At 44.3% G+C, this 13,796-nt stretch overlaps 1 protein-coding gene across 1 annotated transcript; it reads left to right on the plus strand.

The window, feature by feature from the left end:
- The first annotated feature begins 949 nt into the window (after positions 1-949).
- LOC133770474 (granzyme B-like) lies at positions 950-12,437 on the plus strand. Its single transcript, XM_062206584.1, has 7 exons — positions 950-986; positions 8,767-8,784; positions 9,383-9,475; positions 10,496-10,643; positions 11,124-11,259; positions 11,453-11,710; positions 12,291-12,437. The coding sequence occupies exons 3-7, from the start codon at positions 9,421-9,423 to the stop codon at positions 12,435-12,437; spliced, it is 744 nt and encodes a 247-aa protein (XP_062062568.1). The 5' UTR covers positions 950-986; positions 8,767-8,784; positions 9,383-9,420.
- Positions 12,438-13,796: the final 1,359 nt, after the last annotated feature.

Below are 13,796 nucleotides of genomic sequence, written 5' to 3' on the forward strand. Positions count from 1 at the left end.
GGAGGTACCTTTCTCTGAAGGGAGGAGAGAACTTCCACTTTGATATAACCCTGTCTAAATAAGATCAAAGTTGGCAAACTCGAAAGGCTTCCATAGCCTTGGTAACCCATGACAAGAGCCTAGGGGGATTGCTGATGCCATAAACAAGAGTGTCAATTTGTTAAGTCAACAACAGGAGTCACTGTGCACTTACTCCCCATGTAGGATCTCTGTCCTTAATGTGTTGTACAATGTAAATTAATGCTGTAACTAGTACTCAAACAGTACTTTATACTTTGTGTTTCTGTGTGGGTGCAAACTGTTGAAATCTTAATATATACTAAATTGATCTTCTGTATATAAAGATAATTGAAAATGAATCTTGATGCGAATGGAATGGGAGAGGGAGTGGGAGAGGGGAGGGTTGCGGGTGGGAGGGAAGTTATGGGGGGGGGGAAGCCATTGTAATCCATAAGCTGTACTTTGGAAATTTATATTTATTTATTAAGTGAAAGTTTAAAAAAAGAAAAAAAAGACTGGAGGACAGACATGGAATATGACACTGAAATCCTTAGGCATGAATTAGAGTATCCAAACACAGCATTTGTTATTAGACCTGCTCTGTACTTTGAGATAGAGAAAAAAAAAGAAACATCAGTTTTGCAATCATATATCCATAGTTCTGATAAATGATTCAGCAATACACCTCTAACCTACCCCAAACCAAACCATTTGCCACATCCCATGCAGATATGATAAGAAAGCTCAAAGTGTGAGACCCTGAGCAAGACAATAAGAAAACAAGCCCACCACCCCCTAAATGTTAAGATGTGACCTTCACACCCTGTGGGAAAAAAATGCTTTGGGTAAGGGAGGTGGCTTTGGTGGACATAGTTCCTGGAAAGGTGGGGGCTGGGGAGTCTTCAGAGTGACCCAAGGACATACCAAAGGTGACATCACAACCCAGACCATTGCTCTCTTACACCTTTTTCCTGTTTAAAAGTGTAGTCAACACCAATTATTCTTCTGAGTCTGTATTATTACACTTGTTCCCATTTGGTGGAGGTGGAGTCACTGTGCTTATCCAAGCCCACTTTCCTCTCCCTACCCTTACAGTCTTCTTTCTACCTATCCCAGACATTTAACCACTCCAAATTGTTACTGAATTGCCCCTGAGCCAGCATCCAAGTCTTGTTTTTCTCCATACTTCTGTTGTTATTGTTGATGGAAGCTGGGCAATGATTAGAGCAGGCAACAAAAAATGTCAAAGAATATTCTAGGCCGGCGCTGTGGCTCAACAGGCTAATCCTCCACCTAGTGGCACCGGCACACTGGGTTCTAGTCCCAGTCGGGGCGCCGGATTCTATCCCGGTTGCTCCTCTTCCAGGCCAGCTCTCTGCTGTGGCCAGGGAGTACAGTGGAGGATGGCCCAAGTGCTTGGGCCCTGCACCCCATGGGAGACCAGGAAGAAGCACCTGGCTCCTGCCTTCGGGTCAGCGCGGTGCGCCGGCCGCGGCAACCATCGAGGGTGAACCAACGGCAAAGGAAGACCTTTCTCTCTGTCTCTCTCTCTCTCACTGTCCACTCTGCCCACTCTGCCTGTTCAAAAAAAGAATATTCTAGTAGATACCAAAACTCTAGAACGCTCATAGAGGTTTATCTATCTTCTAGAATTCTCCCCCTCCCCATCCATGTCTTCTCCATCTTTGCTACAACAGAGGAGACATGGAGGTATCACATTCCCCACCCAATACGTACCCTAAGCCACCCAACACGTACCCTAAGTTCACCTTACTGACCGGACTTTTCTTCAAACCATTTTTGATGTCCTATAAATACTCCAGAAATCCAGGCCAGCATCCCATCCTGATAGGAATACAGAGATAGCTCCTGAGACAGGAATTTCTTCTCAGTGACGTATTGGTCCATGGTCAAATGAAACCAACTAAGGTCAAATTCAGCCCTTTATGCCTAGTGCTTCTGATTTTACCATGACTTACATGAGTGATCAGGCTCAAGGAAATCAAGTTACAATAGCAGACTCAAACGACACTATGAGTGTAGGAGTGCTTGCCACCGTGTCATTCTTGTTTACCTACAACTGTAGAATGGGCTGCCTACTTACAACAAAGACCCGGTGTTCAGTGAGAAGCTAAGGACCAAGAGGATTTCCCCCTCAAGGGCCAGGCATGGCATTCTTCTAACTGTTGAGGAAGGACATCAAGGGCATAAAGAATAAAAGCAAAGGTGTGGTTGTGATTTGCATGGACTTTTTCATCATCATATGGTAACAACTAAGGTACCTCTCTCTTTTAAGTGAATCAGAGCTCTATATCAGAGACATAAACAGAAAATTGTATTCCTCAGCATCTCCTTAATTCTTCCACAGAATTCTTAAACAATACAAGAAATGATGAAGTTTGTAGAGTTATGGACAAGGTTACAAGTTTTGGAATAAGACATCCATGCTCCAATCCCTTATTCACCACCCACAGAATCTCTCTTTTGAGCTATATGATGTGTGATAAGTTCCTTACCTTCTCAATGTCTTCGATATTTCATCTATGAAGTAGAGGAAATACCAGGAGCTAACTCAGGTGTTGAACTAAGTATCTATGATTAGTCACCAATGAATATTAGCTGGTATTATGATGTTGGGTATTATTCTCTCATTTGCTCAACAGGTTGATTCATTTGTCTTCTTTCCTAAATGCATTTTTATTACTGATATTTGCTTATACATTAATTCTTAAAATCATAAGTTACAGATAGTTTTCACTCTCTTTTAGTTTGGGTCTCTGGTCATATACATAGGAAGACAATTTAATCTCTCCCCTGAGTCTTTTTTCTGGGTAGGATGCTTTCTTAAGGATTTGCCTGAATCATGCTAATCTTGTCTGCATGTCTACCACCCTGGTAATTTTCCCTTTCCCTTGCATTTTTATTATTGTTTCTAGATTTAGCATAACTTTCCTAGAGGGCCGTGGCCATCTGACTAGTTATTGAAATAATAAAAAAAAAATTCTCCTTAACATCCCACTCTCTCCATTCTCAGGCTAATCTGTATATCATGTTAAAATAACTAAGTTCAGGTTCCCAACTCCTGAAGAAACTATCTAAATAGGGAGTGTGGAAGGAATGAGACTGGAGGGGAAAGGCAGAACCTAAGATCATGGGGTTTTGTATCCTCCTCTAACTTCTCCTGTATGTGTGAGGAGCTGATGACTTCCAAAGATGCTAAAGCAAAGGAGTGAATAATGAATGAGATTTAAGAAGTTCAGCAAATCACAGAGTTGAACAGCCTGAGCAGGGGCAGACAGAAAGCCTGAGGTTCTCTAGCTTAAAGGCAACAGAATGACCCCTCCAGATACGAATCAGAAAAAGGTTCCAGAGAGTCATGCTCTGCTGACCCTGTCACTCCAGCACTGACCTGTTACTTCAAACTTCAAAGATCACCTAAAATCATGAACTATATTCTGAAATCATTCTCTGGTTTTAGTCTTTGCAAAAATTGAGTTGGGTTGCCCAGACTCAACTAGATAGAAATGAAAAAACAGACTCTTCAGTGATCACACAAACCAGGTATGATCCTTGCAAACACAGCTTGGAAAAGTCTCTAAACAAATGAATGATTTTACCACTGGACAAGCAGTGTCCCTTCCCTAGGGGAAGGGGAGAAAGAATGTGATTTCCAGAGTTACCAATTATAATACCAGGGATGGACAGTTTTCAACAAAATTATAAATAACACAAATAATGAAGTATAATGCATTCATAGGGGCTGAAAAAGAGAAACTGACATAAGACATTTTGAGAAGCCCAGACATTGGATATCCTAGATAAAGATTTGAAACTGATTACCTTGAAAATTCTCAAATGGTTGAAAGAAAAAAGGGAAGGAACCCAAAGAAGCCAGTAATAGTGAATGAGAAAGTAGGGAATATGCATAAAGAGAAATTGTATTTGTGGAGTTGAAATATAAATAAATAAAATGAAAATTTTACTAATGTGGTTCAACAACAGATTTGAGCAGGCATAGGGAAACATGAGTGAAATTTAACAGCAAATTAAATAACTCAATCTGAGAGGCAGAAAGAAAACAAATGAAGAAAAAAATAACAGAGTCTAAGGGACCTCAGGGGATGTTATCAAGAAGACTAAGATATGGGGGCCAGTGTTGCGGGGCAATAGGTTAAGCTGCCACCTGGGAAGCCAACATCCCACATGAGCACCAGTTTGAGTCCCAACTGCTCCACTTACAATTCGTCTCCCTGGCAATGTGCCCAGGAAGAAAAGCAGCAGATGGCCCAAGTACTTCAGCCCCTGCGCCCACATAGGAGACCAGAATAGAGTTCTGGGCTCCTGGTTTCTAACTGATCTAGCCCTGGTTGTTGAAGCCATTAGGGGACTGAACCCCTTTCTCTCCTTCTTTCTCTGTAACTCTCCCTCTCAAATAAATAAATAAATATTTTTTAAAAAGAATATGGAGTCTCAGAAGGAGAAGAAAAAAGAATAAAAAAATTTGAATACATAGTAGCCCCAAACTGAAAAAAATTTGATGAAATACCTGAATATATACATCCAAGAAGGTCAACAAATTTCAAGCAGAATAAATTCAAAGAGAGCTACACTGAGGCACATTATAATCAAACCTGAAAACCAGTGCAAAGAGGAAAGTTCCAAAGCAATAGTAGAGAAGTGACTCACCATGGAGAAGTGATTCTCAGTAAGATCACTAAGTGATTTCTCATCAGACACCAGGGTGTCAAAAAGTAGTGAGATGATGTATCTTAAGTGCTTAAATTAAAATATATATATATCAATCAAGAATCTGAACTGTCCTTCAAAACTGAAGGATAAAGAAAGATATTCCCAGATAAACAAGAGTAGAACAGCCTACAATAAATGTAAAGATAGTCTTCAAAAGGACACTGGATGGTAACTTGAAATCGAAGGAAGAAACAGAAATTTCTGGTAAAGGCAACTAGATAGATAAATTCAGAAGGTAATATTATTGTATTTTTGTTTGTAACTTCTTTTTCTTTCCTATGATTTAAAAGCCAAATGCATAAGACGATGGTTTACATAAACTGTGTTAGTTGACACAATGCATGTAAATGTAATTTATGACAATAATATAAAGGGGAGATGGAGCTATATGTTACAACATACAAATGTATATTGCTGAAGCTTTGGTATCAATTCAAACTCAATCAATTTAAAGTTAGGATATTAAATGCAGTCTTGTGTAGTCATTAAGAAAGTAACTTAAAGGGCCCAGCGCTATGGCACAGCGGGTTAACGCCCTGGTCTGAAGTGTCAGCATCCCATAAGGATGCCGGTTCGAGACCCAGCTGCTCCACTTCCAATCCAGCTCTCTGCTATGGCCTGGGAAAGCAGTAGAAGATGGCCCAAGTCCTTAGGCCCCTGCACCTGCGTGGGAGACCCAGAAGAAGCTCCTGGCTCCTGCCTTCAGATCGGTGCAGCTCTGGCTGTTGCGGCCAATTGGGGAGTAAACCAACAGATGGAAGACCTCTCTCCCTCTCCCTCTGCCTCTCCCTCTCCCTCTCCCTCTCCTCTCTCTGTGTAACTCTTACTTTCAAATAAATAAATCTTTACAAAAAAAAAAAAAGTAACTTAAAAATATACAGAAAAGGAAATGAAAAGGAATTCAAAATAGTACACTAAAAAAAAATCAAACATAAAAGAGGGCAATATTGGAAGACTGAGGAACAAATACTATATGAGACATACAAAAAATTTTAAAGTAGCAAAACAATAGAAATAAGTCCTTCATTATCAGTTGAAAATGGATTAAACTCACCAATTAAAATATACATTAGCACAAACTGAATGCTTCTTTCATGAGATTTACTTTAGTGTCTAAGGCCTAAAGAGGCTGAAAATGAAAGAATGAAGAAAAAATATTCCACGCAAGTAACAGCAAAAAGAGATCTGAGGTACTATGCTAATATCAGAAAAAGTATACTTTTAAAAATTGTTCAAAGATTCAAAAATATTATATGTTGATAAAAGGATCAATACATCAAGAAGATATAAACAACATTATGCATTAAACATCAGAGCTCCAAAAATATGAAACAAATGTTAATGGAATTGAAAGTAGAAATAGTTCTATAAAAAATAGTTGGAGATCTTAATACTCCACTTTCAGATAATAGACCATCTAAAAGAATAAGGAAATAAAAGACTTGCACAACATAATAATCCAACTAGATCTAACAGACACACATAGAACACTCTAACAGCAACAGCATACACATTCTTCCCAGGTACAAATGAAATATTCTCCAAGAAAGATCACAGGCCATAAAACCATTTTTAGTAATTTCAGAGACTGAAGTATTATAAATTATCTTCTCCTACCACAATGGAATGAAGCTGGAAATCAATAAAAGAAGGAAAACTGGAACATTCACAAACATGGAAATATATGTAATATACTCTTAAATATATAAATATATATTTATGTATATAATATATTATATGTATAAATATATAAGCTATATATTGTTAAATATATAAACAATATACTCTTAAATAGCCAATGAGCCAGACAAGAGGTCACAAAGAAAACTAGAAAACATTTTGAGATGAGTGAAAATGAAAATGTAATGTCCAAAAATTTGCAGCAAAGTCGATGCTCAAATGAAAACATCTAAATTATAAAATAAGAAAGATCTCAAATCAATAACATAAATTCACAGCTGAAAAGATTAGAAAAAGAAGATTAAACAGCCAAAGGCAGGAAATGAAGGAAATAATAATGACTAGATCATATCTAAAAAAAATAGAATTAAACCAGAAAGCTGATTTTTAGAAGACCAAAAAATTTGACAAGCTTCCAGCTAGCCCAACTAAGATTCATATTACTAAAATCAGAAGTGAAAAGAGAGACATTACTACAACCCTAGAGAAACTAAAAGAATTATGAAAGAATACTATCAACATCAATACACCACAAAATTAGATCACCTAGATGAAATGGACAAACTTCTACCTGCACAGAAACTCCCGAAACTGACTCAAGAAGAAAAAGAAGATCAGAGCATACAAATAACAAGAGAAGAGACTGAATCAGTAAACAAAGTAAAGACAATCCCAAGACCAGAAGGTTTTACTGGTGAATTCTACCAAGCAGTTAAGTAAGAATTAACACCACTAATACCCAACTTTCCCCACAAAATTGAAGAGGAAGGAACACTTCCTTAAAAAATCCTGAAGCTAACTTATCTATCAAAGCCAACCCAAAAGAAAATTATTTTATAGATACAATGATCCTAACAAAATTCTAGCAAATCAGATCCAGCAGCACAATAAATGATTTATGCCCCATGACCAAGTGGGATTTATTCCCGGAATGTAGGGGGTGGTTCAACATGAGAAAACAATCAATGTGATATACCACCATGTAACAGGATGAAGAGGAAAACCACATGATCTTATCAATGGATGCCGAAAAACTATGACAAAATTCAAGACCCCTTCATGATTTAAAAAAAAAAAAAGATCAGTGAACTAGGAATAGAAGTTTCTTAACATCATAAAAGGCATTTAACAAAACCTCAACGTCATCAGCCAAAGTTGAGAAAGACTCAAAATTTCCCCTAACTCTAACATCAGGAACAAGACAAAGATGCCCACTTTCATCACTGCTATTCAGCATTGTTCCAGAATTCCTAGACAGACAACTAGGCAAGAAAAAGAAAAAGCACCCAACTGAAAAGGAAGAAGTAAAATCATTCCTTCTTGCAGATGATAGGACTTACTAGAAAGAAAATCCCAAAACATCCATCCAAAAAACTAGTAGAGGTAATAAATGAATCTGACAGGGCCATTGCCATGGTGTAGTAGGCTAAGCCTCCACCCACAGTGCTGACATCCTGTATGGGCAATGGTGAGTCCCAGCTGCTCCTCTTCTAATCCAGCTCTCTGCTATGGCCTGGAAAAGCAGTAGAAGATAGTCCAAGTCCTTGGGCCCCTGCACCCACACGGGAGACCTGGAAGAAGCTCCTGGCTCCTGGCTTCAGATCGGCCCAGCTTCAGCCATTGTGGCCATTTGGGAATGAACCAGCAGATGGAAGACCTTTCTCTCTCTACCTCTCTCTGTCTATAACTCTACTCTCAAATAAATAAAATCTTAAAAAATAAATAAAAATGAATCTGACAAATTATAGGATAGGAGATCACTTATGTTTCTATATACCAGCAATGAACAATCCAAAAAGGAAATTAAGAAAATAGCTCCATTTATGAGAGCACCTAAAAATAACAAAATACCTAGAATTAAATTAATGCAAAAACAGAAACTTGAGCCTTCAGAATCCAACCATTTAGAGATACTCGGTTGTTGCTTTCACAGAAGTCGTCCTGGTCTACCTAGACACAACGTCCCACTTTCAGTGTAGTGAGAACATCAGCATAGTTTGTTTAGCAAACATTTACGGTGAACTGAACATGTGCTGGGCCTGTGCTGTAAGTGTGACCCTCTGCACAGAAGACTGAGAACCCTAAAAAGATAATGGCTGACCTTTGTCTAGCATGCTTTCTAACTTGACATGGCATCAGTAATTTAGGAACCTGAGCATCCTTTGGGGAACCATCTCTTTCCTACCAGTTCATGTAGTCTCTGAGACTGGCTCCAAACTAACCTAAGTTGTAGGAATGACCTAGGCTTATGAAATCAATGGATTTAATTCCTAGAATCAAAATAATTTGTTAATTTGGGTCAATCCACACCAACTGCAGGACTTTAAAAAAAAAGAGAGAGAGAAAGAGAGGGGTGTACTCTATCACACTGAGCATTTGTAATTAAGCATGATGTTTAAAAATCTCTCAGTAAAGATGCTGCCACAATGAATGGGTCACTAGGTGGGCTCAGTAGATGGTGACCATGGTTTATCACTGCCTTGTGTATCACTCTCTTGGCCTTGCAAAACTCTATTCCAGTCATTGGCGTTTCTGTCTCTTCCACCAGATGACCAGCTCTCTATGGAAGGAAGGAGACACATCTCCAACATGCTCAGTGCTAACACAAAAGAAGGACCCAAACACTCATCTGCTGAAGGAATTGTCCTGATGGACTCAGGTGTCTGGGGCCTCTCACAGTCCTCACTTGTACCCTGGGGTTCCTGCTCTGGGCTGGGACAGGTGGTGGTTCACTCTGAGTCAGCAGCTGTGGGTACCGATGCGGTCACTGCACGATTCTCTCACAACCTCTTAGAAGACGTCATCAGGCTCAGGCAGTGGGGGTGGGGCGCTTTCATAGAAAGCCATCGATAAAGAAGCACCACAAAACCAGAGGAAAACATGAGGTCACTGAGCCCACCCTATCTCCTCTCTCCGCCCCCACCCCGGGAACTAAAAGAGAGTAAGGAGGAAGCATCAGCAGCTCCGAGCTGGGCAGCCTTTCCTGGGAAGATGCAGCCACTTCTGCTCCTGTTGGCCTTCTTCCTGCCCCCCTGGGCAGAGGCAGGTGAGTGACCACTCCCGCCCTCAGAGGCCTGACCCCCACCCCACGGTAGGCACAGACCCCCTGCCCCCTCCTCACAACCTGACACGTCTTCTACCAGCAGCATTCTGAAGCCCCACTCCAGGGCCATACAGAACTCCAGGTACGAGGCTGGGTGACGGTCAGCCAGAAGGCCGGGCAGAAGGCTGTTCTCAACAAGGGCCAGGGGCTGCTATTTCCTCCTCTACACCCCTCCCCCTTGGCTGGAAAGCAAGACTTTCCTAGAAATGCGTGACATATGGGAAAAGAGAAAACATTAATTCTCCTGAAGAAGGTAGAGAGGACCTAGCTTCCAAGCGTGGGATGAGCCAGCTGCTCCCTTCCCCATCTGCTTAGCAGAGACGCCCAAGGTCAGCTGACCCCAGAGTCGTTGGAGTCACTGCCCTAAGAACACTGTTTCTGCCTCTCCTCAGTCCCTTTCTCCAGCTCTGTTTTCTTCCCAGGCCTGTGGTGGCTCCCCTCCTTGCAGGGTTGAGCCACTGTGGAAGACCCGAACTTCTCTGCTTCCCAGAATCCTACCAGCACTGCCCTCCTAACCCTCATCGACAGGTTAACACGGGCCACTGCTCCACGCAGCCAATGAGCACCTACTGATGTCAGGCCTTAGGAGACAGGCTGTAACAATGTCTAAGTCCCTAACTTCAGCTCCTGGCCTGAGAAAGCAGAACCATCCTAGACATCACAGGACGCATCAGGGTCTCAGAAGCTCACTGGAAACAAAGAGCTGGAGAGGAACCAGGAGGCACCTCTGGGTGTCACTGTCCCTAAGACAGGTATGCTCACCTCCGACGAGGTGTGCAAGAAAGATTCACAGACCAAGAAGAACTCTTTTCCTTCCCCTCTTCAGAGAGGGAGGTTGAGGGTCCTTCCCCAATGCCCCTCTCACCTCAATATTCTAGGCTCCCAGATGCCCAGCAGTGTTGGAGCCATCAAGAAAATGCCTGCCCCCCTGGGTGCACATGAGCAGGCAGACTTTTCCTGCAGGGGAGATCATCGGGGGACATGAGGCCAAACCGCACTCCCACCCCTACATGGCCTATCTTCAGTACTGGAAAGGTGGTAAGAAGAACATATGCGGAGGTTTCCTGGTACGAGAGGACTTTGTGCTGACAGCTGCTCACTGCCACGGAAGGTGAGGAACAACACACAGTCCACTCCCCACCAACCAGGAAAGGTTGCACAGAGACTCCCAGGGCTCCCAGGAGCACAAGTGCAGGGGGGTTCCTAAGAGGGTGAGAAAGAGGACAGGAGAGTCTTGTGGCAAAAAGGCAGGTTGGTGCCAGAGGCCTTGCTCAAGTGTGGAAGAGCAGAGTGATCAACTCTGCCATACTGGGAGCTAGGAGCATGCTTTGGCATCAGAATACAAAATGAAGAAACTCCATGTGTTTTCCTGTGAGCAAGTGACCCCTGAGAACCAACAGCTACAACATTCCACCTCCACTGTTGAGAAGTAGAGGGCACAGACAGCTCAGCCCCAGGGGGCCCCTGGTTTCCTGGACTCCCCCTCAGCTGCAGCCCTACCCTGCCCCAGTTGTCAGCTGGTCTTCACAGTTCCTGGGCCGTCTCCCCTGTGTGTCCACACCTCCCCATCCCCACTCTGCTCCCTGTGCAGTTCAATAAATGTCACCCTGGGGGCCCACAACATCAAGCAGAAGGAGAGGACACAGCAGGTCATCCCCGTGAGAAGAGCCATCCCCCACGAGGACTACAACCCCGAGGACTCCACCAACGACATCATGTTACTGCAGGTAGGGCACTCCCACTGCTTTTTTTCACCTTGGTCTGGCCGTTGTGCCTCCCACTGTGATGCTGCTCCTTCCCTCCGTTCCATCTATCCGACTGTTCCAGTGCTTCAAAGAGGGAAGATGGGGCAGCCCCATCGTGGTATCTGGGTCCAGATGGTCACTGGCTTAGATGGACTATCTTGCCTCTTCCCAACAGCTGGAGAGAAAGGCCAAGCAGAGTGCAGCTGTGCGGCCCATCAGCCTGCCCAGGGGCAAAGCCCAGGTGAAGCCAGGGCAGGTGTGCCAAGTGGCCGGCTGGGGTCGGATCAACCCAAATGGCAGACCTTCACACACACTTCAGGAGGTGAAGCTGGCAGTGCAGGAGGACCAGCAATGCAAGTCCCTCTTTTCCGTGTATCAAAAAGACACTGAGTTGTGCGTGGGGGACCCGAAGACCAAAAAATCTTCCCTTAGGGTAAGATTGAGCAGTCGCCTGGTTTGCCTCTAGGGAGGGAGATGTTTTGGGGAAGATTTAGAACCTGGAGACCCAAGCGCTGGGGGCTCCCTCACCTACCAGCAGAAGCTTAGAGGGGAGCAGCCACAGCTGCCAAGTAACAAAGGCCTCAGCAGCTACAAAGCGGAGTCTGTTGATTGCTGCTCCTCTGGAAGGATGGGTTTGCACATTTCTAAATGTGCAGAAATTATTATAGGGGGCTTCCTCAGAGCTGCCACCCACCTGGGCTAATGGGCTCATCCTCCATGCAGGATCTCAGCCCCCTGGTCTGCCTTCAGGTCTTTAAACAGTGGCCTGGAACTCCCTGAAGGAGAGAGGATCCCAGAATCTGGGGAGAAGATGCAGGCAGGACTCTGGGGTGAGGTGAAGAAGAAATGCTGTCCAGGGTCAGAGCTTGGCAGCTAAGGGGCCCATGGCCTGCCTTACCCTCTGGCCTCCCACATGCAGGAAGTGCCATCTGCCTTCTCCAAGAAGGGCTTGGAATGGCAAAGAGGGCAGGGTCAGGAGGAGACCAGTTCAGCCTTTCTCTCTCTGTTCACAGGGGGACTCTGGAGGGCCCCTCGTGTGCAACAACGTGGCCCAAGGCATTGTCTCCTATGGACAAAAAAATAGTAGTCTTCCTCCAGTAGTCTACACCAAAATCTCAAGTTTCCTACCCTGGATAAAGAAGAACATGAAAACCCGCTAACTGCAGGAAGAAAACTAAGCCCTCTCTGTGACTCACCATCTTCCCTTGAACTACGTCCACAGTTACCCTGGGAAGGTGCCAGCAACTGAATAAAGGTCTCTTAGCTGAGTGGAAGGCTGGCTGGCTGTTTATTCATTGACCCTCACTCACAGGAATCTGTGCTAAGCAGGCCATCAGTGGATCCGGCTGATTGCTTTCTCCTATTCCCTCTCTCCTCACCACCTCTCCCAATCCCACACAAAGCTGTTACCCGGCTCCTTCTTATTCCATCCAGTCTCTCTGAGGCCTGCCCTTCTGCTTGGGCTGAAGCTGGGCACCATCAGGAGAGATCATGGACCCCTCTGGTCCTGGGGCTCGAGATGAACTCCCTGCTTCCCCTGTGTTATGTAACAGATAGAAGGGGATAACACCAGAGATTCTTGAGGCCAAGCAGGTGCAGCTGGGGTCCTTGCTCAGGGACATAGCCCCACCCACTGTGGCAGGGGCACAGCCCTCCTGAGCAGTACATTTCTCCCTCATGGTAGGGGATAGGAGGTGGTCCTTGAGTGGCACCTTATTCATAATTGAACTTAGTTTCCTTCATGCCCCTGCCCTCCAGCCCCCAGTCTGTTCCTGCTGACAGTTCTCAGAGTCCTCCAACTCTTGTCCTCTCCTCTCCAGACCACACTAATTTAAGCTCGCTCCTTCCTCATAGCCCCCCCCCCCAGGCCACCCAGAGCCCCCTGTGGTCCCATCAGGGCTTCACCACGGGGAGTGCCAGCTCAGCTCAGGCTCAGCTCAGGCTGTGGCAGAGAAGAGGCCTCAGAGGGACCAGGGCAGTGCTGGCACTAGGCATGCCCACTGAGGACAGGGCTGGCAGGGTCTCTCTCCTCAATCCTCAGCCTGGCCCCATCTCTCACCTGGGCAGGAGCAGTTCAACCCCCTCATTTACAGTCCAGTGTCCTCCCTCGAGCTCAGGACACCCTGGCCACCAAGCCACTCAGCAGCCTGAGCCCCTGGCAGCCCATCTCTCTTGACCACTGCTGGCCTCTAGGCTGAGCCTCCCTGCTGGGCTCCTGAACATCAGCCTCTTGCGTTCAGAGGGCTCCTCTTGACAGCAGGTCTGGAAAGCACATTTTTTCCCATCAGCAACAAATATTTACTGGTATTTAGTAAGCGTCAGTTATTGGGGATATGCATGAACACAGTAATGGATCAATCACCTGATCCCAAGTGAAACTGACAGTTGAAGACTTTAACCCCCTCTCCATCTTCCAACTAGTCCATAAGGCCTAGATCTATGTGTAAGATCCATGGGAATAAAGTATTTGTATCTGATTTTTATTCCTGATATGGTTGTATGAATACTACTCTAGAACA

The sequence above is a fragment of the Lepus europaeus genome, chromosome 11 (assembly GCF_033115175.1).
Source record: "Lepus europaeus isolate LE1 chromosome 11, mLepTim1.pri, whole genome shotgun sequence".
Classification (NCBI taxonomy): Eukaryota; Metazoa; Chordata; class Mammalia; order Lagomorpha; family Leporidae; genus Lepus; species Lepus europaeus.

Excerpts from the sequence above, each read along its gene's own strand:
- LOC133770474 (XM_062206584.1), top strand. The coding sequence starts at position 9,421 with ATGCAGCCACTTCTGCTCCTGTTGGCCTTCTTCCTGCCCCCCTGGGCA. Across the intron at positions 10,644-11,123 it reads GCTGCTCACTGCCACGGAAG|TTCAATAAATGTCACCCTGG; the intron begins GTGAGGAACAAC and ends CTCCCTGTGCAG. Across the intron at positions 11,260-11,452 it reads ACGACATCATGTTACTGCAG|CTGGAGAGAAAGGCCAAGCA; the intron begins GTAGGGCACTCC and ends TCTTCCCAACAG.